This window comes from Tinamus guttatus, unplaced genomic scaffold, assembly GCF_059628265.1.
Source record: "Tinamus guttatus ecotype Peru unplaced genomic scaffold, ASM5962826v1 Tinamus_guttatus_pri_ptg000520l, whole genome shotgun sequence".
Lineage (NCBI taxonomy): Eukaryota > Metazoa > Chordata > Aves > Tinamiformes > Tinamidae > Tinamus > Tinamus guttatus.
Window position 1 is genome coordinate 135,621 of NW_028289054.1, and position 24,913 is coordinate 160,533.

Below are 24,913 nucleotides of genomic sequence, written 5' to 3' on the forward strand. Positions count from 1 at the left end.
AGCAGGGCAAGGCAGCGGCTGCGGAAAAGCTTGGGAGACTTGTTGGGAAACAAATTGTTCAAGAACTGTCTCTTTATCCTGGAGGCTTAGACTGCGCAAACCAGTAATTTATACTGGCTGAAGATAAATTCACAGCCTGGCTGTGTGTGTATGCAGTCAGTCCTTGATTTGAACGGAAAAATTGGAGTTTGTGGATGACTCGCTGCTTTTTCCCTTTTCTGAGCTTTATTCTACTTGATTTGTTTATCTCAAAAGATATACTCTGTACAAAAATCTGCTTCCAGTTGCTCACAGCAAGTATCCAAGGAGACACGTGACTTGGCAGGATACTGCAAGAGTGAGGTTGGAAAACCTTCCCCCTTGTTAACTGAGGATGTAGGTAGTGTGTGTAAACTGAAGATGCTTTTTTTTTTTTTTTTTTCCCCTCCTCTGCAGGGAATGTAAACTTCTTGCCCCAAACAATACAGTTTATAGAAGCCGTTGCAGACTTCCTGTAGAGTGTGAGGAAATTTCCAGCAATAAAGGCAACAAGTGTGACTCTTCAGGATGTTTTTATTCGATGCCTTCTCTAGTGTTTACATGGAAGAAGTGACACAGCATTGGCTTGATGGGTTTTGTGCAATCCCTCAAGTGTGTTGCAGTTTTAAAAGCATCATATCGTACTTGGTGGTACAAACAAGTTACTGTTCTCCCATGCATATGGCTGTTGCTCCTGGTGACTCTTAGTGCAATGGCTCTAGAGAACCTTTAGCTGAGATGGGGACTCCACTGTGCCGTGACAGTGAGAGACAGCCCCTTTCAAAAGCTCCACGTCTAAAAAAGGCAAGAGAAGAGCAGATACTGCTGTTCTCCATTTACAGATAGGCAACTAAGGCACAGTATGAAATATTTATGTGGAGCGCTCTAGGAAGTTTGGCAGACCTGAGAACTCAAGCTGTAGCCTCTGCATCTGAGCTCAGTATGAAGGGTGAGATTATTAACCACAAGTTACTAATGTATTTATTTTTATCTCCAAGTCAGCAGTATACTTATTGCACCATTTTCTCATATTTCCTCTATGGTATCTTTATTCACTTTATTTGCTGCTGTGAGGGGAAGAACGTAAGTCAATAGGATTTTTTGTAGAAACTAAAGGCTTGCTTTGTGCCAGTGTTTCGGAATTGCTGGAAAATACAATAATGCTAGCTTTATATGTGGAAAGAATCTCTCTGAAGAAGAGTTGCAGCTAGCCACAAAATATGTGACACAAACAACCCTTATCATCTGCAAGTATTAACTATGTATTGGAAAAAGGAGATGCTGAAATACAAGACCATTAAGGAATATGGGATATGACTTAACTCTTTATTAAAAAAATGTTTATTTTAATTGCCAGCTAGAGAATAAGGTTACTGAAACTTCTGGGAGCAAAATTTAATGAGATGAAAGCAAGTAAAGCTGCCCGTGGTGTTCTTTTTTTTTTTTTTTCCTCAAAAATCTGTAAATGTAAAATATGACATTCATTAATGTAATGTGGGCTCTTGGCTTTTGTTGCTTAATATCTATATGGACTTAAATGACATCTTAAGACTTATTTTAAAGAACATCAGAAGGGACTGCCCCTTTATGTTTGCATATCATGTTCTCTCTGAAGTAAAAAAGTCCAGGTTTATAGAGGAAGGATGTATCTCACAAGAACTAGTGGTCAGTTTGAAAAACAACAAAAAGATCAAAACATCTTCATCAACATGCATGAGCCTTTAATATCCAGAAAAATTGTAAATGAATGTCGGAAGTTCTTCAGTTTTATACAGGTTGTCTCCTGCTACGTAAGCAAATGGCCTTAGAAACAGTGAAGGACAGCCCGTGGGGAAGGAATTCTTGTGGAGTGGAAATGGCTGTTTCTATATCAGCATTTTGGGTTTCATCAGCACCACGATTGGGACCCAGATCCCGCAGTCATCCCCACTGGTGGCAGCTCACAGGCAGTTTTGGTGCCTGCCTGCATTAGCCAGTACTTGTAAGAGAAGACTTGAGAACATAAAGTTACTTTTTTCCAGTTGTTCAGTACTTGTGGCCTAAGCAGAAGCTGTGAGATGTGGAAGGTGTTAGTGAGAGAAACACTCATATAAATATTAATGAGAGAGAAGAGGAGAAGTGAGACCCGGGGACGCTGTCCAAAGGTGACGTGGACTTCCAGATTTCACCCTGAGAGAAGCGCGTGTCACCTGAAAACAGTGTTCGTGCAAAGGTGGGGGGCAGTGTCAACGGCAGTTTGACTGGTGGTTGTTGCAGAAGGTCAGAGTTTGTGACGAACTCTACGATGAAGATAATTATATGCCAATGTAGTGGGTAGCATTAGTCTTAGAGACTACTGTTGTTATAATGCCAGGGAAAGTTCTGCCAAGAGTGGGTTGCAGAAACCTTTAAATACTTTTACATGGAGTAAACTCTTGACTTTCAAGACTTTCAAGACAGCCAGTCTTGGAACTATTTCAGCTGGGAAGGAGCAATAGTCATTTTTAGAAGTCAAGGGTATCGTTAAGTAAGTATAGTGTGTTCAGTCTCAGTCTTTCTGTTCTGAAATATGGACTCTGAAAGTTAGAGCTGTGTGAGACTGTGTAGACATTACATGATGCTAAGAAATGATTTCTCAGATATTTAACTATAAATAAACTCTTGATGTACTCCCACTTCCCTTTCCCTTTTTTTGGCTGTTATCTCAATGCGTTTGCCTCCAGGCTCTCCATACTGGTTTATAGAGGTGCTGGTAATAGTTGTCTATGTTGGAATTTTATTCGTGAAGAAAATGGATCAATTATAGAGTATAGCACTTGCTAGGTTGCAGCTATTAGCCATAGCTGTTAACCTCACATGTTCTTTTTACCTGCGTGGTAATAATGAATCATTAAATTGAATGAGGCAGTAATCCTTGAGATATAAAAGTAGAGATCATTTAACAAAGGTACTTCAAAATGATAACCTTAAAAATTCTTTTACTGAAGAGCATTTTGTAATACCAGTCAATACCTTATCACTGTTAGAAGAGTTTGCAACTTAAACTGTGAGAATAATGTGTAGGTTATGAGCATAGCCTGCAGCAGCAGGCAGGAAATGCATTTTTGTGGTACTAGGATATTTTAAGATTATTCTTTATAATTTTTAAAAAAGAACAAAGTAGGTAGTCTTTTTATAAGTAGCACAAGGCATCCCATTTTAGTAAGACTTGAACAATTACAGTGTACAGTTATTTTTGCTGAGCTCATCTGCCAGAAAATACAAAATTGAATTGTATGGCCTGCTTATTTAAAAAGGAATACTGCAAGTCACATAATGTTTAAAAAAAAAAAAAATCTCCCGTATAAGGAGAAGATACATTACTGCTCTGGTCCACTGTGAAAATAAATATATTTATGTATTTTCTCATTGCTGTACAAATACTCCATGTAGTGATGGTATTCTCACCTGCTACTGTTGCCTTTGTTAATTGATGAATGACTAAATAATTCATGAAGAAATGAGAAAATAACCTTTTCCTTCCTCATCCTGTCCTCTCTTGTCCCTGTTACTTTCAGTTTGTTCTGTAATGCTGTTGAAAATAATATGGTGCTTATTCTTTCAAGCTTAGCAACAGTAGTGGGCTCCATAAGAATCTGTGGGCAGTTGCAAGGGGTTTTAGAGGTCTGTCGTTACATTTCTACACTCAAAACAGTAATAATCAATTGAGTCCAGCTATCAGGTTTTATATACATTAGGAAGAACTAAGAGGAATTGAAACTACAGACTCAAACTAGCAAGTAGCCTTATATTAAAAGAAGATGTTAAAAATAAATTCAAAGGAAGGCAGAAAAGAGAGAGAGGCTAAAATAAAAGTGGCCAGAAGAGATGTGGTGATTATGGGACTGGAGATATGACATAGCTTTGTTATTCTGTTCTTGGTAATAATACCACTCAGCTGCTTTGTGTCAAAGTGATTTCACTGGAAAAGAGATGACGCCGCGTTTTACTAAATGGCTCTGTGACTATGTAGTAGAAATTGGGAATGATTACTTTCCCAACTGCACTGCCTCTGCTCCTGACCCACAGTTGTAGGTGTCACGAAGAGTAAATTACATGTGATTTAGAGTTCAGATATTGATATTAGCAGGTGCATGGCTGTATAGTGTGTCAAATGTAATATTTATCCTCAGATTTATTCTGTTGGACTTTATTGTCGCATATTTGGAGATTCAGTTTCCCATGATGACTTACGCTGACACTGGAAGACGTTGTGTGTGTGATGATCTCACCCGTGTGCGCTCTCAGCACTGAGCAGAGCCCTTCCATTTGCTGTGAAATATTTGATGTTGAGCCACACATCCCTGTGATAGCAATTCCTGCGAGGCAGAGGTTATAGGGAGTGGTAGTTTCTTTTATTAGACCATCTGATTTAGTTGGAGAAAATAGACAAGCTGTGAGCATTACAATCCCAGGTCTTGGAAAAAAAGCCCTGGACAGTGGCTCTGTATGCTCCCAGGGTTGTCTTTTTTTTTTCCCCCCCCAAATAATCAATTAAAAGAACCCTTTTCCCTTTATTAAGCTTGCTTTACCGTGACTGCGGTGTCTACAATAAGACGCTGGTTTGCAGTCTCGGTCTCTGACGTTCAGCCGCCTGCCCTAGTTGGCACTCGCTGCCTGCGTTACGAGTCGCTTGTGACCACGTTCTGTCTTCGTGTTATCAATCCGGGCTCGGATTCATGCCTGCTCCATCCATGCTTCGCCCCGAGCGTGGCCAGGAAGGGCAGCTGTTCCACCTAAGCGCGAGTCAAACTGCGCTAAAACCCCCGTGAAGCAGTTGAGCCCATGATTGGCTTTTTGGTTTATTCTGCTCCTGTCCCCTGAGATTTCACTGCAGATGCTGTTGGTAGCCACAGCATTTTGTGGCCGATCACATGCGATTCAAACACTTTACCTAAAACTCAGCCTCATGCTGTTCTGCCCGATCCCCTTGGCTTTGGGGAGACAGATTAGGGCTTTGTATCCTTACGAAGGGGATTTTCCAGGAGCAGGTAAGACACTTTCTTTGTGGTAGCGTTTGCAGTTTGCTGTCAGCTTGAATGTGCCTCCTTCCCCCAATCCTGCATTCCTCTCACAGGAGTTGAGCTTTGAAAATGCTCCACTGGAAACATCTGCACTGCAGCCTTTTTGCAGCCAGCACCAACCAGAAGTAAGCGTCCCCACAAGAACCGTCCTGTGAATATGCCACCTTTCCTCTTTCTGAGGCCAGGTTTGAAACAGAAAAGCGTTTGGTTGAGGCTGAGCAGCTGCCTCTTCCCCAGGCTCTTCTTGTGCAGCAGCCAAAGGGGCTGCACAAGAAACCTCCGTCCCCTGGTCCTCTGGTGATGGTGGCTGCCGACTGCAGGGCTCTCTGTAACGCAGCCCTGCGGAGGAGGAAGCGGGTGTAAGAAAGACGCCCTCCGGCAACGTAGGGACCAGCAGGCACGTTTCGAGTTGGGCCATAAGGTGGAGGAGAACAAGATTTCTTCAAGACCACTATTTCTCTTCCTATGGAAGAGGCGATTAGGTGAGAAGAGCCTTGTTCATCAAGATTAATATTTGGAAGCTTCAAACAGAAACTTTCTGATGTCAGACTGTCTGTAGGGGCTCTCTGCTGCTTCACCCGTCCACATGCCTGGTAGTGCAGTGTGTGAGTATTTGTGATTCCCAGGTGTGCAATGTGAGGAGCAGAAATGGAGCAGAAAATTAATCACTGTCTGGGAACTCCCAGCCAGTTAGGAGTGGGCTGGGAATCTTAGAAATCCTGACTTTTCTGGACTTTACGTATCCTATCTTACCTTCTTTCATTTAATCTTTTTGTAAAGAAGACATGGAGAGCTTGCAGGAGCCATCGTTCGTGTAAGTTATTTTCACAACTGTTTAAGTGCACGTTAGAACTGACATTCTTCCAGTGCTGCTCCATTAAACTACTACTTTTCCTAGGATGAGAGGTTTTAATACTGAAACAATCTCTCGTTCCTGTAAATATTCCTGTTCCTTGTTCCTGCTCATGATAAATTTCACACTTCATGAGGAAGAAAAGACCCATGAAAAGCCTAAAAGTATGAATTTTAAGGAAGATGCATCTCATCTGTGAAGTGCAGATTGAGAACTGCCACAGACTTCTGGGAGACTTAAAGCTTATGTTTCATTTTCCATCTAGTGATTTTATATATTGCTAGGTGTTATTACTAATGTATGTCAAGCGTAGACTTACTGTCTTTTACTGCAATGTGCCTTTTTTATGTTGAGCTCAACGTAGCCAGTTTCTATAGTATGTTTGTATATAGGATGCATTAATTCTATCATGGCTTCCAAAAATAGCAAAGGCAGTTTTTCCCTTTGCATCATGGTTGGTAATGATTTTGTGTGTGGTTCATTAAAAAATAGTTGAGAGTATTTTTAAGCTTGGACTAATCTTAATCTTGTGGGAGAACTGTGCCTGATGACTATCTGTGGTGAAAGATAAAAATCTACAGGAAGGTCATTTTCAGAAGAGCACTGGTGTTGCCAGCAAAATTATGACCAGATCAATATATTTGTTCAGTGTGGAAATTTGGATGTCGCAAGGGTGTTTTCAGCAGGATGGTGAAAAATAGGAACCTCATTGGATCCGCTTGGAGCGGGGAAGCCAGCCCGCGCGATACGGCCGTCTCCGTTTGCCCCTGCAGCAACGCAGCGCATCGGGGCAAAAGGCCCACGGTGCCCGGGGTTCTCCTGCTAGATCTGCCAGCTCAGTAAATCCCAGCCCTGCCTAATTATCCTGCCAGCTTCCCTGGAAGTGGGAGGGAACTCCGTGGGAAGCTGGGAGCAGCGGCCGGCTCCTCCGCGTGCTGCAAACGCGTCCGCGCTCTCGCCCGGGGCGCGGGCAGAGCCGTGGCCCTGCCAGGCCGAGCGCCGTGGGGCCGCTGAGCGTCACGGTGTGCAGGAGCAGGGGGTCGGGGAAGGGGGTCTGAGCCCGTCACGGTGGCTGAACTAGCAATAAAATAAACCGTCTGTTTATGTTTTAGCGACAGTTCAAGCCAAGAGCTGTTGGTCTCTGTTCACTTGTACGTCCTCTTGAATTTATTCTTCTCTGGCATACGCTGGAACACAGTAGTAAACCAGAGGCAATCGGCAGGTTGCAAAGGCAGGTTTGGTTGTTGCTAACTGTGTTTCTATTTTTCATTCTCTTAGATCCTTTCTCGGGGCCCAGGGACATTGGAGGATAAATCATAATGGCCCCAACAGGGCTTTTGGAGCAAGAGCTTGCTCGTGATCTGGTAACTCAGTGTATTTAATCTTAATTTAATTTTATTTTTCATTCTGAATTATCCCAGCACCTTTGAAAAATGGTAAGTATTTTGGACAGCCCCACTTCCATGGCCTCCAGGGTGGAGAGGAGAGGTGACAGGGACACAGACAACCGACACACTGTGGTGCACAGCTATTTTGAAGAGTGCACATGGCAGCTTTCCATCTTTGCGGTGTCTCATGTTTCCCTAGTACTAATTTCCTTCACGCAGAGATAAAGCATTTTCTCTTCTCTGACTGCTTCAAATTGAAATATTTGGCAAAGTTATCATCAGGATGAAGAAAAATCCTGTGTATTGGCACAAGAATTTATAAGCTTCCTCAGCAAAATATTCATCCTCCAGTCTTGCAGTAATGTGAGCTTTATTACTGCCTTCTCTGAGATTAGAGATTAGGCCCCGAATGGAAGAGACAGGTGAAGTGACCGGTGTAGGAGAATATTTTCTCATCGTTCTTCCATTAGGTGCTCTTTCTACCTTGGGAAATGAAAAATAAGCGTGGCAAAGCTCCCCTAGCCAGTTCAGCTGGCCTAGGAAACACTGCCATGAGCACTGTTCTTCATGAATGCTTGGAAAGGGACCCTTGGATCCAGCTCTGAGCAGATAAAGTGACTTTTCATGCTGCATGGAGGTGTTCAGGTTTACTTTTTCTTCAATGTGGATAAATGTCTGGAGTGAGCTGAAGTTTGGAACAGCGTTCTCGCCTGATAGCTGTCCGTATGGTACTGCTGAAACAAGGCAGCCAGCTTCCATTGAGAAAATCTGTGCGGATAGCAGAAATTAATTAGTAGTTGAAAAAAAACACAGAACCAGAAAATTATTAATTGATACCGGTTCTTCTCAACAGTTTCAGATATGTGATAATGTTATTCAGTTTGCTACCACGTTTCTTCTTACAGTTGCCACAAGCTTCACGTGTGTGGCTTGTTTCACACGTGCAGTAGTGGCATTATTGTTATCACCCCACTTTTACCAGCCCTCGTGCAGACTGTGGTAGAACTGCAGCTAAGGAAACAGTGCTAGTGCTTTTGCTTTGGAGTCTAGAAAATCTCGTGATTTTTAGCACTTTACATAGCACAGAATTTTGATCCGTTGAATGTGGGGTGCAACCTTATACATTTTCTTTGTGATGGGTCTGTATTAGGAGAGCATCCTCAGTTGACAAGACTAGGTTTCTCACACTTGGCAAGTGCAGTAGAAGTCCAGTACTGCAGCCTGCTGACTGTGTTAGACACCAGGATAGCAGATCTCTTTTCTAGTGAACATTATATGGGAGTAATTCAGGCTGGTCCTTATTTATAAGGAATAGGAAATAGTTCACAGACTGAGCACTTTGTGAGGAAATCTCAGGGCCGGTACTGTACATCTTAAGTTACAATTATGCTTCCTGCCCACAATATCTCTCTTGAGTTTGCTTTTAGATATATTCATATGACAATAATCTGTCTTTGTATCTCCAAATAGTGTGAGGAATTGAAAGTGAGCCTTACAAGCAGACACAAGAGTGGATTTTTTTGTTGTGTTTGATTTTATTTCTTTCTGAAGTATTTACCCATGTGTTCTAAAGAAGAAACTTTAGAACAGAACAGCGGTATGATTCTTTGATTAATCAGTTTTAAGTCTTCCTTGACTTCCTTGGCTGTTGATCTGTGGCTTGAAAGATTAAAAAGTCTTAGAAGGCACTTGCTGATATTGTTATGCAAAAAGTAAGATTTAGGATCTTTCTGGACTGTTCTGTCATGTCACTTAACTTATTCTTCATTATATAGGTACTTGTAATATTTCTTTATTTCTTCTCTCCAAAACATAAGACAGGAAGAATGAATTATTTAATATTTCAAAAAATAAACAAGTGCCAAAACACTCTTCCTTTAATCCCCTGCTTATTTCTTTTTATATACATTGCAGCCCTCCACAGTCTTACTCTGTATAGATCACATTTAGTAGCAAAGAAAGCAGTGAGCAAGATGCTTAAAATATACATTTAAAACTTGAATTCAGTGAAGCGCAGTTACTGGTCAAGTATAAGTGATTAGCCCCCATAATCTCCCAGCAGCAATAAATAGACACAGTGCACATCGAGATACTGTTTAGACATTTAGTTTGCCTGCCAGTCATTGCCCACTTCACTGATGCCAGTAATTTGAATACCGCTGTTGTAGGGCAGTCCAAGTATACGGATTTCTTCCATCTTTAATATCATCGTTTAGAATTTTTTTTTTTTACCCAGGTTTTGTCTCTGACATTTTGCAGTGACGCTTGTGAAAAGCTGCAAGATGGTGATTCTCTGGAGGAACCAATCTGTGGTTTTGAAATTACTCCTTTCTGGGTGTCTCAACACTCAGCATGTTTAAGCATTTGTCCTAACTCAGTAATTTAAGAGTTGCAAAAAAACCCCAGAATCTTACAGCTGCATTCCATAGAAATTACTCAGAAAGTCCAAAACAGACTATTTAGTGTCCTGAGAAATACCTGTATTGAGAAACAGAGTAAAACTGCATCTACCTAGCCAGAAGGTGAAGGATTTACCATAACTTTGTCTCTCTCTGTCTTTCAACGGTACATGGATACTCTGCCATTTCCCTATCATCCCAATGCTATTCAGTCAAAAGAATATAATTTTTCTTTTATTAGTGGTATGCTTAATGTATGTTCGTAGGTTTTTTTTTGTTATTATTATGTATTTTAGGCTTTGACAAAAATACACCTGAATATGTGGCCTCATGTATGGAAATCTAGAAAACATTGTGTTAAAACCAAAACTATATTATTCTTTCTGAAATGTACAACAAATTAAGCTATGCATTTAACTACAATATATTCTGCAGTCTGTGAGTTCTTACCGATTTTACATGCATGCCTGTTAGTGTAAATAAATATTCTCATCTCTTTTAATGGATTAATTCAAGTATGAAGACTGTTAAAACATGGTATTAACAGTAAGTATCAGAGTGTTCATTTATTGTTTTAAAATAGCAATCTTGAAACCCTCACACATATAATATTGCTTTTAGGCGGTTTATCCTATATTTCATAGAACTTTTTCCTTACTCTGTGTTCAAAGTGGCTCCCTGCCCTTTTGAATCACCTTTTATCAGGGTAACTAACACGCTCCTGCCATAGCTGCTTCTCTTTATCTGTCTTAAGTAGTAGAGCACATTATTTTAATATTATTTCCTTGCTGTTATTAATTATAGCTTCTCTAGCTGAGAGGTAATGACCGTCTGTCCCTAATCCATTGCAACAGAGTCAAAAGGGTTTGCCAAAGTCACTGCTGAAGTAGTTGAAGTGAGCACTTGTGCTGAATGCTGGCGCAGACGGGCAGTGTTTGCACTGGAGGCTGCATCTCAGCTCTGAGCTTAGAGCCGACGGGTCTGGGGCACTAACTCAGTGAAATGGGCTAACGCGTTCACAGTGTTCACTTAATCGTAGCCTTAGTTGTACATCAGCAAATAGCTGAGCGCGTGAGTGGGGTGAGAAACAGCAGGGAACCCTCTGTTATGCTATTTTAGCTTCCCTCCCCCTTTAAGTCAGAGCTCCAAATATTAGCCTGCTGGATTGCTCCATTCTCTATTTTGGTAACTGTTCAACTTTCTTATTCTTCCTGAGGATGTGATCATTCTATTTCTGTTTATCTCTTTGAATGCAGGGCCTGCAAGACATAAAATGTTCTTCATCTACAGTCTGGATTTTTTTAATGATCATCTCTCTCAAGAAGGACTTTTATATGTTGCTGTAACATTCTGTAATAAAGCAGCTTATCTTTTAAAGAAATCTTTCCTGACACCAAGAAAAATGAAGCTGTTTACATGCTGATTTTTAGTGTCACAATATATATTTTTTGAAGTCCACAACCCTACTTTGAGGGATGGAAAACGCAAGGGGGCTCTAATAAATATTTTGTTCCTTTGTTTTTCCCAGAAAATTAGTAGTTTTATTAGTTGGCTCTTTCCCATTACGAGCTCCCTGTTTGAAGTGTTCAGATGAGAGACAAGTGCTATGAAAGTGACCTCAGTTTAATTACGCTGGCTTGGAAAATACAGAAAATTATCACTGCCTCTGACTGGATTAGTACTAATGAGCTGTACAATATGTGACAACCTCACCCACAATTATTAAAATACAATTAGCTGCTCTCGAGTTGCCGATGCTCGGGCTGCTTGTTCTCTTGCAGGGGACGGCTTGGTTTTGGGTGGCTCTCCGTGTTCGCTGCGTCACTTGTATAATTTTTAACATGCTTTAACTTGTTAACTTGTCATCGATACAGCGATAACTTGAGCTGTAACCAGAGATTTGTCCCAGCCCCTCTCTCGTCCACACCCAGAAATGTCTGTGGGGCTCCTGACAGACACGTGGAGGCAGATGAACGCTGGGTGGCTGAGGCGGTCACAGCACCGGCCGCGCACCCCTCCCTGGTAGTCGCTGCTCTCTCCAGGCTGGGCACGGATGGTCTGTGTGTCGACTGCTGCCCTTTGCCAGCCAGCATGTCAAGAGAAATTCATACGTACGATGTAATTCGTATGTTTGATATGATTTCAATGACAGCAAGATTTGTATGATTGGGATTTCCCTGGGATCTCTAAATCAGGATTTTCTGCATTATCTATTTTGCCACTAAGCACTTTGTCCGAGAAATCATGATATAATCCTCATTAAATGGCTGCTCTCTGGCCAAATATATGGTGATGCCTAAGAAATGTGCCACAGTGGTGGTGTGAAAAGCCTTTGGCAAGAGGATGCCGCTTAATTTGATAAGTGAGGAGCTCCCAAACTATAACATAGTGACCTTCCTCTTTCCTATGCAGTCCAAGTCTTCCCTCTTTGGGATCTGTCGTGTGTGTTGCACAAGGGGAACACTCCTTGGCAAAGGAGGAGCCTCCCGCAGGAGCGGTGCTGGCCGTGCACACCTACCTGGAAGGGAAATTGAAACTGTTTGCACAGGGGAGCAGAGCCACCCCTTTCCCCTCACGGCTGCCCTGCCTTCCCGGCTTGCGGGGTATCGTTTGCGCTGGCAGCGATACCATCCGCGCCTCGCCGTGTCTGTGCCTCCCAGCTATTTTGGAGCATTGCCAGGAACTCTCCTGACACCAGCAATCGAAGGACGGGCAATTTTTTTTTTTTTTTAAAAAAAACAGTTTATATTTCCGTAAAAGCCCAGCAGAGTTTCCCGGGCCAAAGCAAAAGCACTTCTGTAGCCCGAGGCTGTTCTTTCTGCAGCACTTCAAAGCGCCGCTGCAGTGGAGGTGCAGGTGGGAGGGATGTGCCAAGCCTGGGCTCTGCTCATGGAAAGTGTTAGGCAACCCTGAAGACTGGCAGCTCCCCTCGAGCGTGGAAGTGCGCAGGGGTGGGAGTCTGCATAGGTCTGCCACGCAATACATTTTTGGGAGGGAGCGTTAATGGAAATTGGCTGGAGGAGATGGCGAAGGGTAGAACAAGAGGAATTTTCTAATCAGAAAAGCATGTTATTTTATTTGTTTTGTTAAAAGGCTTGGCCGCAAAAATACAGCCTTCTGGGAAAGGTACGAAGGTGAGTGAAATAATAATGTGTCTCATTCTTTAGAAGGAGATGAATAATGACTGAAAAAATAAATACTGGTTGATATAGGATGGTACTGGTTTGTAAAAATAATTGCTTACGCTGTAAGATGCAAGCCACTGAGAGCAATGTATTTGGCTGTGCTCTATGTGTTATTTTGCTTGTAATTTATGTTAAGTGAACACTCAGGCATGGTGACCCGAATTGGACACTTTCTAGATAATTGGACCTTTGTTCAAGGGAAATCACTTTCCAAGCACAAAGACTTGACTATGACAAGGTCTTTACTATAGGACCATGTAAATCTTTACTAGTGTGGACTGGAGAACATGTCAGTGACAGACATCCGTAGCTAATCACATTCAGAGCTTCACAGCATGCAATAAAAAGCTTGTCATTAGTCACATTAGTGCACATTGCACAATTCAAATACTGGTGAGAAATTAAAAGGGAACTCTTTTCTCTATTAGCATCTGAAAATCACTTTACAGTGGAAGCTCCCTAATGGTCCTGCTTCTTGACACATAGTAAATATATCTATTTCTCTTAGGGTTTTTCACGGTACATATAGGAAGATGTGAAGGAAAAAAAAAAAGTCATCAGTATTAGATTGATGTTTTCTGAGCAGCCATCCAAAGCGTGCTATACTCCTGTTTACACTGCACGTTACTTCTGTGGAAGATCAAATTCGTAGGTGTATTTCACAACCCTCCTTGCTTTAACGACGTTACGCGATTGCAGATGGGGACGGTCCCTGTTCTGCATTTCAGCACCTCCCAGGAGCAGGAACAACGGCTACATGAACAGGACTGGAAACAGCTCTTGTCTTAGAGGGGTCACAGTCTCAAGTAATCCGACCTAATTTAATAATGCAGAGAATATAGACAGGAATTGAACTGTTTTCCCCCTCCCCTCAGATAACCCTCACATGCTGAGGCTGCTGGGTTGTCCTCCTGTGGGCCCGTTTTTGGAAGAAGAACCCAAACGTAGCAATGCATCAGCCAGGTGCCCTGGTATGCCTTGGACTGTTTGGGGTTCAGATATTCTGCTGCTAGTCTTGAACTGTTCACTATATGAACTATATTCCAGAAAAGAACAAGAAGTTGCTACAGTAACATAGGCTTTCTAAAAATTTTATATTCCTCTAACTGTGCAGTGCCCTGCAAATCTGCTTTTTTTAACCAAGATAATTTTAAGATCTATACCATAATGTATGAATTCTTCCAATTATCTGAGAACCACAAGTTAAGGCAATTTCATTTGCGTATACCCTGTTTTTCTCATCATTAACTGCGTAAACCTCCCCTCTGTAATGACGGCGTGATTGACAAAAATCATACGGCACATATTTAATGTATTTTTAATTGTCTTTTCATGTAATTTCACAACTGAAAATGGGAGTGCCTTTAGCTGAGCCACCAACGCCTCCATTCGGGAAGCTCCGTATGGAAACGTCTGGGGGCTGCCGGCAGGGTAGCGGCTGCCTCCGTGGGCCGGAGTGGGCTCCATGGGGCAGCGGCCTGGGACACGGAGCAGGGCCCTGCCTGGCTTCTCCTTCCTTCTCCGGGCGCGTGCGCGTTCCCAGCTCTGCAGGGCTCTGCCCGGCGGCAGCGTGGCGCTCCGTGCCTCCGGGCGGGCGCCCTGTGGGAAGCGCCGCGGCCCCGAGCACGCGGCCTGGGCCTGCGGGGCGCCCGCCGCGGCCTGCACATGGGCCCTTCCTCCCTGCACGCGGCCTGCATCACCACCGGGCCCCGCCGCGGCTCCCCTCGGCACCGCCGCGTGCCCCGTTCCATCGGATGGCCACTTCTGTGGGAGTCCTGCGGCCGGAGGGCACGGGGACGCGCTGGTGGCGCGTGAAGGAGCCCGGCCCGGCGGCCGCTCCTGGCGATGGTGGCGTGTCCGTGCACCTGAGCTGGGAGCCGGCATCCAGGCCCGAGAAAGCGCGTTGGGAAAAGGGCGGAAAATGCAGGGAATGGAATGAGTCAGCCACCAGCCATGTGCGTGTTTCTGGGAAAAAAAAACAGGTTTAAACTGGTGATGAAGCAGAACTTAGGCTTTAACCTATTTAAGAAAGAAAAGCAAAGACGGGATGGCTGTAAAGCTCTGTCAAAGCCACGTCAGAATCTTTGTGTCTGGAAAACAAGGGGATTAAGTGTAAAAAACTGCATAAAGAGCATGCCTTAGCTTTGCAACGAAGGTGGGCTGTAAAGTAAGTGTGATGAAGTGTCCGCTGTAATGAACACACATCTGTTTCAATTGACTTTAAAAAACAGGATGCGATGCTGTGTGATTAAGATACAGACATTAATATTGTCACTAAAATAACAAAACTGTGGTATTTCCATGGGACGACAGACTACAAGGTGAAATGTTGAGCAAAGGCATAGATTTATAGATGTTCAGAGTAAAACAAGGAGCTCTCTGTACTATTTTTAAGTATTTTTGCAGCATTTTGATATCGTCTTGCAGTTTTATGGAAAGAGAAATAAGACCTAAAAGACTATCCACGAAGATGGCAATACCAGAGCCTTTCCCGAGTTGCCTTTCCCGTCTGTGGCAAGGCTGATTCCCCTCCCTGGGAAGCCTGGTGGTCTCCAGGCCCACCTCGGAGAGGGCTCACGGTGACGGAGTCATAGGCGCTCTCTTGAATTCAGTGTTGACGTCTGAGAGAGTCTGATGAAACCTCCCCTTGCAGGGGCCTGATGGGCTTTAGAGAGAGGCCTTTCTGTCTCTTTTCCCCTGCTTAAGCTTTGGGAAAATTATTAGATGACTGTGGACAGGTATATGTTGAGGAAGAAAGATTGTGGATGAAAACCAATTCCGCTGACAGCCTCGAAATAAAGGAGTTCACTGAGTTGTCCCCGCGGTGTCTAATGTAATTTTACTCAGGCTATTAATTAGGATAAGCTTAGTGAAATGTCCTAATGTCAGTGAATTGATGAATTAAATAGTAGATTTTACTGCCTGCATGTCAGAATACTGCGCGTGCTGCCTTTAGTCGCTGGCAATAATAGTAAATAGTTAAATTGCATGGTTGAAAGCTGCGGCTTACAAAGAAGATGGAAAGATAATTGCTGGATAAGCAAGGGCGCGTGGGGGCTGGCAGAGGAGAGCAGCTCGGCAAACGGGGCTGGTTTTGGACCCGTAGCCTCTGCACCGGTGGGATTTGGGGTGTCGTGTCCCCCGGGCAGTGAATTCCCCCTGTCCTGGGCCGCCCTGCGGACGCCCGTCTGTCCTGCGCGAGGCTTCGGAGCAATGGGGACAGACCTGGACTGTGGCTTTGCGGCTGTGTTTCTTATTCCGCCTAAGCTGATCCGCTTTCATTTTTGCTGGTATTCTGCTTGCCATTCTTTTTATGAAGTGTTTTTTTGTTCTGAAAGACCTTTTTATCCCTCCCTTCCCTGCGCCAATGGAGTTTTATTAGATCCGATGGCAGCCTGCCATCTTCCTTATTAACAAAGCTTTTTCCCAAATAAACATGTTCCTGGTATACCCTGCCTTCTCTTTATGATTTACTTCCCATTATAAAGCTACAATCTTCAATATTAAAAATAATACACAGGCAGATGTTTATCAGAGGTTGAACAGGGTTTTATGGTAGTGACTCTGGTATTTGTGGGTTTTATGTCTTTAATCTCCAGTGAAGGGTGCTTCCTCCCACCCTCCCCAATTTACCCCTTCTGTCCCTTACTACCCTTATAACAGGTGACGATGCCCTATGAACATTTTCTTTTAGGTCTTTGTATGTGGAAACATGAAGAAGTAACGGTCACATGAAGAAGTATGGTACTCAAAATCAAGCTCTAGGAAATTATAAATTAAGCCTTTATTCCCGACCTCTTGGTTGATCCCAAATATTTTTCCTTCTAGTTTATGTTATGCCAGTAGGATGCTTGGTCACCCTCTGCCTGTATTGCTAGGGTTGTTACCGATTTTCTGGATTTTGGGAGACGACTGCTCTTCCATTGTCAAGTCCCAGACATTGCTTAGGATTTTATTTTGTGTATTTAAACTGCGTTACTACAGCCTAGCTGTAACAGTTTTAGATCACCGGCCATGTATCACAGGCTTTGTATTTTTATTTGAATGGATGGAATAGAATTATGCCCCTGGGTCAGATAATCATCTCAGACCTGTTAAATAAATAGCTGTGACATGCATCATAACACTGGCCTAAAACACCATATTTTTTCAATATGACACTTCCTCAGGTTTCTTTTTTTTTTCTTTTGGCCTGTGGTTGGACTTATATTACAAAAGCAAACAGCACTTAGCTATAATTAAAAATGCCCTGCAGTAAGTGGGATGACAAAACAATAGGAACGCTCTTCATATGTATGAAGTCAAGTGTAAGTGAAGTCTAAAAGAATTAAGTGGAATGCGGGGATAAAATTATCTTGTTGGCTAGGCTCAGAAAGTGTAAAAGAAGCATCCACAATAGAGTGGACCTTGCGTTTCGCAATAGTAAAAAAAAAAAAACACGGTAAAAAGTAGTGTTTTTTGTATTGTGAGGCAAACATCTTTTGCTGCTGCAACTGAAACTTAACCTCCTTCTATATGATTTTAAATGCATTCAGTCATGTATTAATGGGTGTTTCTATGTAGAGGGTTTCTATGTGAAAGCGTCTACCTTGAACATTTGAGAAATGTGCTTGTGATTACTAGTTACGTGCAGTGTCTAAAAATAGGAAGTGCACATAATTGTATCCTTAGTATTCCCTTCTTTCAAGGTAGACTAGTTCTATCTGGACACAGGTTTTTTAAAAACATCATTTGCATGAGTCACTATATTAACGAGATATATTTTAAAATTCTGCTCTAGACAACCAGAAGCATAATAAGAAGGGCTCTTTTTTAATATATATAAAAAAATAATAATCCAGTAGCTGTAATCTTGCTTCAGGTTTAGCTGCAGTCAGAGCCTTGCTGACCAACCTACTGATGTTTCACTAATTGCCACTTGAAACTGAAGGGGAAAATTGCCTGGCTTTGAAAAGTTATTTATGAAAGAATGATGGTGCTGGCGTGTTTTCAGCGCGGGAGCTTTTCCCCCTCCTCTCGTCTAGACGAGCCGAGCACAAGACCTCGCATTGAGAAGAGCTCTCGGGTGTGTTGTCAGGCTCATTCGGCTAGTCTGGACTGGTCTGGATTTCCCTGTCAGGGCGTTTTGAGGTCACTCCTGGTAATTTGCAGCTTTATTTACTAACATGCGTTTTGACAATACTCCAGTATTTGCTTTCTGCTATCTACATCAAACTGCCTTTAATCCGCCTTGCTTTGGAACAAAGGCTTCTTTTCTGGTTCTAGCACAAGTGCACGCTGTCTACATGCATTTACTGTGCAAACTGCTGTAAGCTACTGAATTTTAGTTTATAAGTCGGATATACCTAACACTTGGTATGTTGTCTGTTGGAAAGTATCTGTATTTTTCATGGAATAATCTATTTAACTCATTCGTCTCATTCCTGCAGCACAATTTTCCTTTGAACATTTCCTCTAGATTAGCATAGCACATGGTTATGCAGGTTAAGTTTGGCACTGTTTTGTGCTCCACTAGGTATTAATTTCTGTTAGAGAAACCATTTTTCTAAGCAATGGTGAGAAACCATTTTTAAATGCTTGCAAAGTTTCTGGGTTTCCCCTGACAGAGTGAGGTTGAGGATCTGGAAGGGCCGCCCTGTGTTGGCCTTTGGGTAATGTTGACTGATGGTCATGGAGAGCGGCTGTCACTGGGCTTGTAGCCTGCTCCTCACGGGACACTTCTGGCCTTCAGTAGGACCTGATATCTAGATATACACATATACATATACATATATATAAATATATATATATACATATATAGTCTTAATGCGTTCTTATTGTAAATGTTTTGTTCTTCCTAGGGCAGATTTGTCGTGCGGCTGGTAGTTGCTTATGAATGGGCCCAGCAGCACTGCTTTTTTGGCAAGTGGATCTGGAGGGAGGAGATGACAATGCAAGATGTTTTTGACCATAAAAACTGCTCTAAAGGCAACAAAAAATAACAGAGAGCAACCATCTTGCCAACGCAGGGATGTCAACAGGGCAGGAAAGGCCTGTGGACACTTTTTTTATTCACCTTACTGATGGCAGCGTTCAGGGAGGGAGGAAGTAGGCACAGAGTTTTACAAGAAAAGTCAATTCTGTATCGTAGTTTTTAAAGCTAAAATTTGGACCCCCCCAAAAAAAGAAACAAAACCCGTTAATCAGAAATTATTTTCCCTGGTGAGTTCTCTTATGGTAATGTTAATTAAAATAAATGACTTCAAAACTTCAAAAGAGCTACTAAAATTAATCTTTTGTCTGAATTTCTGGCAAATAGAAACCCCAACTTGTTAGCTTTATTTACTTTGGAGTTGACATCTTGCCTCTGTGTTTTACCTCCACCATTGGGGAAATGTGGAAAGCTTTAAACTAGGTATCAACGTGAAGACTCTGGGAAAGGATGGAGTATTTAGGCTGAAGTCACATGCTGAGTGTTTTAACTTCAAGCAGTGCAGTGTTTGATGTTTGTCTTTCAAATAGAAGCAGTATGTCCTTTACCACACCAGTTTTCACAAGGCATTGGCATTTTATGTTTACTTTATAGTATTTCACTCTGCCTTTGTGTTATACTCGTTAAGAATATCTGCAAATGTTGAACCCTTTCAAATCAACTTTTCTAGTCTTCCAAAGCAGCTTTTTTTTTTTTTTTTTCTGGTTACAGTTTCTTACTGTCTAAAGTTGAAAAATGAGTCCTAAAGTGCTGTAATTATCAGATAGTTAATATTGAGGCCAATCTTTAAGTCTCTTTTGCAAAAGTAAGTGTTAATGACCTTCTTAGTTCCTTGCGTTTCAAAGACTTACTTTATTTTTTTTTTTAATTCTATTGGGAAAAACAGAAAACTGCGCTTTAATGGCTCTTTGCTTCCTCCTTGTTGGAGGGATGGGGGACAATGCAAAAGGAGAACAATTTTCTTCTTCTTTTTTTTTGTACACCATTTTCTTGTACATTGTGATCTGTTTAAGTACTACAGGGTTGGACTGAAAAAGGCTGAATTCAAGGATGTTATTTGGGCAAAATACTTACTGATTTTTAAATGCAATTTGACGAAATAAGATTTGAGCCAGAACAGGAGAAAGACATACTTGAAAGTATAGGGCAAGTGCTTGTTTTTCTTAAGTAGTATTTTATGTTTTTTATTTTTCTTCTCAAGTAGCATTTTATATGTTGCACATGTTGCTGCATATATTTTACGTGAGCAGATTCTTGCTGGGATGTGTACCAAAATGTCGTTAATACTGTGAAGTCCACAAATCACTTTTATCTACAAAATAAATATGTTAGGAAAAATGATTTCATGCTTTTTATTTTTATTTCCTCCTTTGCTGTTCCTTGCTTATGTTGCAGACAAGATACAGACGTGACAATATCATGCTCTGTAGCTGTTGTAAGCACTTTTTAAAATTATGGGTCCTGTTTTCTCAATTTAGCTTCAGCCCTGTCCACGTGCTGTTAAAGATTAATGTAAAGTCTCTTATTAATATTGTGGAAAATGACCTGCTACTAGCTCATTGCTAAAGACTCAAAGATCATCTGTTAAGCACCATCTAGCAGCCCCCATTGTAGAGGAACTCGGGGTTCAGGAAAAGGCATTACTTTAAATAAAATACTTGTGAATGGCCCTTGGATTTAATTCCCTCTGCTTTCCTGTTGCTCGGAAATGCGAATCACCCAGGAGAAGTTGTCAACATCCTGGAAGTGTGATCTTTACACTGTAATTTTTCTAGATATAGTGTGTCCTCAGTTCTATATCTGTAGCATATTTGTCATTGGCACGAACTTAGGGAGAAAGCTTAGCTATTGTATTTATATTTTTGTGAGTATTTCTCAGTTGCACCTCAAAACGATACTGTTTGGCCTCATTTCTGGAAGCTGAAGGGAAAGGGAATTCTAGTGGTCAACTAGAGCAGACATCCCAAGTAAATACTGCCTTTTTTAAATACGGCCGTATTGCCTATTACCATTTCAGACAGAAGACAAGTGAGACTGAAAGCCAGTCTGCAGATTGACAATCAAAGAAAAACCACCAAAATGACTAGGCATTGCGCAGTAATTCCCCTAGACGGCCACCCCTGGTGACACGATCTGCATCTCTGTCAGTAAGCGAAAGGGCAAGGACGGAGGGTTTGGCATCCGTGGCAGGTGCTCCTCTCGGGACGAAGCCTGACGGAGGGATGAGGTGAGGCTTTTTCCTTCACACTCGTTCAAAGAGACGGGAGTTGGGTCTCGTGCGGTGCCTTGCTCAGCATTAGGCAGCCACGCCGGGTCCTTCTATGCCCGGAGCAGGAAGGGAGAGCACTAAGAAGGAAGACCAGGGAGCAAAGCTTCTTGTTTCAGCGCTTGCTCGTGTATGGATTTTTCCTGCTGGCTGAGCCGTGGGTAGGGGAGATCATTCATTTCTTCATAATGAGCAAGATGGAGAAACTGCAGCCTGCCTGCCTGTAGCATCCAGACGATCTAAAGAGGTTTCAGAAGTTCATGGACTTCGTAAAGCAAACTGGCCTGTGGGAGTTGAGTGTGCAGACGTGGCGTGCTTGATTGCAATTAGTTGGGAGACTGGCAAATTGGCTTTGGGAGGGTAGTTAAGGAATAATTGGCTGTGTCTGGACAGGATTGTTGCAAACTACCTTGTTGCCATACAACTGCGGCTGTTTTTCGTGGTTCAAGTCCTTTCTCATGTGTGGCAGTTATTAGTTTTATTCATAGTGTTGGCTTGCCCCAGATATGCAAGGTGCTACACAGACACGTGAGAACACACAGTCCCTGTATGGAGCAAATCGTAAACAACATGACCTGGATTTATTTATTTATTTACTTATTTATTTAGTCTGTGAAAAGAGTACAAGCATCAGAAGTTGAATTTCCCCAGATGGCGAATCTGGTTTACTAGCGGATTGATTATGGTGGTCTGAAATGTGTAATGGATAGTTGGGTATCATCAATACTTGCAGTGCCTAAAACTACTGTATTATTTATTTTGGTGATAAAATACCAATATCTTTCAACTGTTATGGCATCTCATTGAGAAATAATTCATTGCTTTTAACTGTCATTCTAGAAGTGAAGAATGTAAGCACTGATGTCCTTACAAATTTTGTTTTGTTTTGTTTTTTTGCCTTTCAGAGTGCAAATTCACCTGCGCCAGTGGTAAATGCTTGTATCTTGGTTCATTGATTTGTAACCAACAGAATGACTGTGGGGATAACAGTGATGAAGAGAACTGTCTGCTCGTAACAGAGCATCCACCTCCAGGCATCTTTAGCTGTAAGTACTTGCTCTTTGGGAGCCTCCGTGTACACAGAATGTGTCTGTGGCCTCAGAAATGACCGTGTTTGCACACTCAGTCTGCTGTGTGTCACCCGAGAGGGGATGAAGCAGAGAGAGGAAGCACAGTGTCCTCTGGACCAGCGGTCATTTGTAGCATGCTTTCTCTAGCTTTCTAAATCTGGACGGCTGTAGTTATACGGAGGGAAGGGAGGAGGTTGTGCTGCAGGTATTGATGTCGTATTACATTCTCATGCATCATACGTGCTTTTGCTCAAGATAGCATAATATGACAAATGCCAAAATAATTTGTTTGCCAAGGTTCAAAAAATGTTTTGTGCTCTGTCAGTTTGTCAGTTTTTATATGCTATTAAGACACTGACAATGTTTGCAGTCAACATCCCTTCTAATCAAATAATTTTTCTTGATGAGATCAGCATCACTTCGTAGGTCACTGAGCTTTTTTTGGGCACATATTAAAAATAGCTTTAGTTGCTATACTTTGGTGTATAAATACTCACGCAGAGTGATAGAGCTTGTCACTGGAATAACTCTCCTAGTGCTTAGTCTTCAGCGATGTACGCTGAAATCAAGCTTTATGTTTTTCCTGTTCTGCTGTTATTTATTTCTGGATCACAGTCCAGCTTTCTGGTGGGAGGACTAATTTTCCAATAATGCTTCTGGTTTTCAAATACAATAGATTTGCTATTACTGTGTTGATTTCCTGTTGTACATCATGACACAGTATTACCTCAACATTTTCTTTAAAGAAGATTAAAATTCTGCTTTTGGGAATGCTTTATCTAATGCAGGAATAGCAGGAACAAGTGCTGCTTGTAATAGGAAAATGACTTTTTTGTATGGGCCCTAAGCCATCTCCTTCCAGGTAGGGCTGCAAATTGTTTGGCTGGAAATCAATAAGGCCATACTACCATTAATATCTACTGGAGAAGCTTCCATATGGAGTGAGGTGTCTAGCACGGTTTCCCAAACGGTTTGGTTCTGTCTGATATTGACATCTCTGAATAAGCTTTTTACAACCCTGTCTGTGAATATGGCTTAGGCATATCTGTGTTTTTTTTCTGGTGTTGTTGTTAAGGGAAATAACAAGCACATATCTCTATTAACAGAAAATTGCAGTATTAGGTATATTCTCAGGATTTTGAACCACAGAATCACAGAATGGTTGAGGTTGGAAGGGACCTCTAGAGATCATCTAGTCCAACCCCCCTGCACATGCAGGGTCACCTAGAGCACGTGGCACAGGACTGCGTCCAAGCGGGTTTGGAAGATCTCCAGAGAAGGAGACTCCACAACCTCTCTGGGCAGCCTGTGCCAGGGCTCTGTCACCCTCACAGGAAAGAAGTTCTTCCTCATATATAGATAGAACTTCCGTCATTAGAGAAATAAGATTTCCTATAATAATGGAAATTTAATGCAGACGTTATAAATACGTTACCTTCAAGCCCTTCCCTCAGACCTCCAATTTAACATGTTTTAAAACAACTGGTCTCATACTTCTTCCCTGATTTCAGAGGTTTTGAAACAGCAGTGGCCTGTGGATGATTGTGTATGATGCTGTACCATACTTCAGTGTTTTTTTAGAATGGAGATCTCTCCATAGTTCCAGTACTAGCTACAGGCACTAGTGACAGGTCCAGGTCAAAGCGTTGTAGGTGTTACTCCATGAAGTAATAATTTTTGCATGCCTTGTCCCTCAAGATTAACCAGAGGGCTTGTTTGCCCTAGATGCTGAGCTGGTGGGAGCGGGCCGGCCCAGCAAGCGGCCCCGAGGTGGCCTGAGGGCTCCGCCATGGTAGGCGCTGGCAAGAGGATGTCCCTGGGGCGCCCTCCCACCACGCGTTTCGTAGAGCTGGGGACCTGCTTGCTCTAGGGATGATGCCACAAGACTGAGATCAGGTTTGAACGTTTGTTCCTCCCTTGGTAGCCCACGAGGCCGGGAAGCCAGGGAGCTAGTAGCTTTTAACGCCTCTATGTGGCGGTGGTAATCATGGTGCACGGGTAGCAACCCTTGGCCCCGTGGGCCTGCATTCTCCGCCGGTGCCACTCCGTTGAGGTGCTTGGCAATCCTTCCTGTGGAAAGTTTTGTATGAATTAAGGTGACCACACTTCTACCTTCAGCAGACAGCAAGAATTGTTTGCCTCCTCCTTACATCAGCCTTCTACAGAGGCAGAAACTGTTATGGCGTGTGTGACAGTTTCCCTCTGTTAACTTTTTTTTTTTTAAATCTAACAAACCAAACTTTTGCACATAAATCATGTTTCCTTAATTTGGTTATGCTTGTTCATCTTCTCTGGCTCTCTCCAAAATATGGTGTCCCAATCCATAGTCCCATTACTTAAGACCTCCCCAGTGCTGAGCAAAGTGGAATAATTATATAAACAGCCCTGTTCAGTCATCCAAGAATTATGTTTGCTGTTTTTGTAACAACATTGCAAATTGGTAGTTTGTAGGGGAAATATGTGATTTATTGCTAGGAGCATTCTGAGATGTTTAACTTTTTGCTTACCTTGTGGCAGAGAGAATAGTTCGTGTTTTGATGCACTTCTTGATATTGAAAGTGATTGTACTTGTTTTTTGCGATAGGGATTATGTTATGTGAGCTGGTAAATAAAGAGGCATCTGTTTGAAATAAAGAAAATAAATAGCATGGTAAAACAATAGTTCTAAAGGTGAAAAAGAGGAAAAAAATATCAAAGCCAAATAGAAAAATAGTACAACCG

The 24,913-nt window shown here is 42.3% G+C and overlaps 1 protein-coding gene across 3 annotated transcripts in view; it reads left to right on the plus strand.

Annotated features, from left to right (window-relative positions):
- Nucleotides 1–24,913, plus strand: part of LOC104565831 (low-density lipoprotein receptor class A domain-containing protein 4) — a 322,211-nt gene that overhangs the window by 107,670 nt on the left and 189,628 nt on the right. For all 3 annotated transcript variants that reach the window (XM_088533757.1, XM_088533756.1, XM_088533758.1), the window contains exon 4: nt 22,028–22,168. In XM_088533757.1, the coding sequence (XP_088389883.1) occupies nt 22,028–22,168 (141 nt within the window). The remainder of the gene's footprint in view (nt 1–22,027; nt 22,169–24,913) is intronic.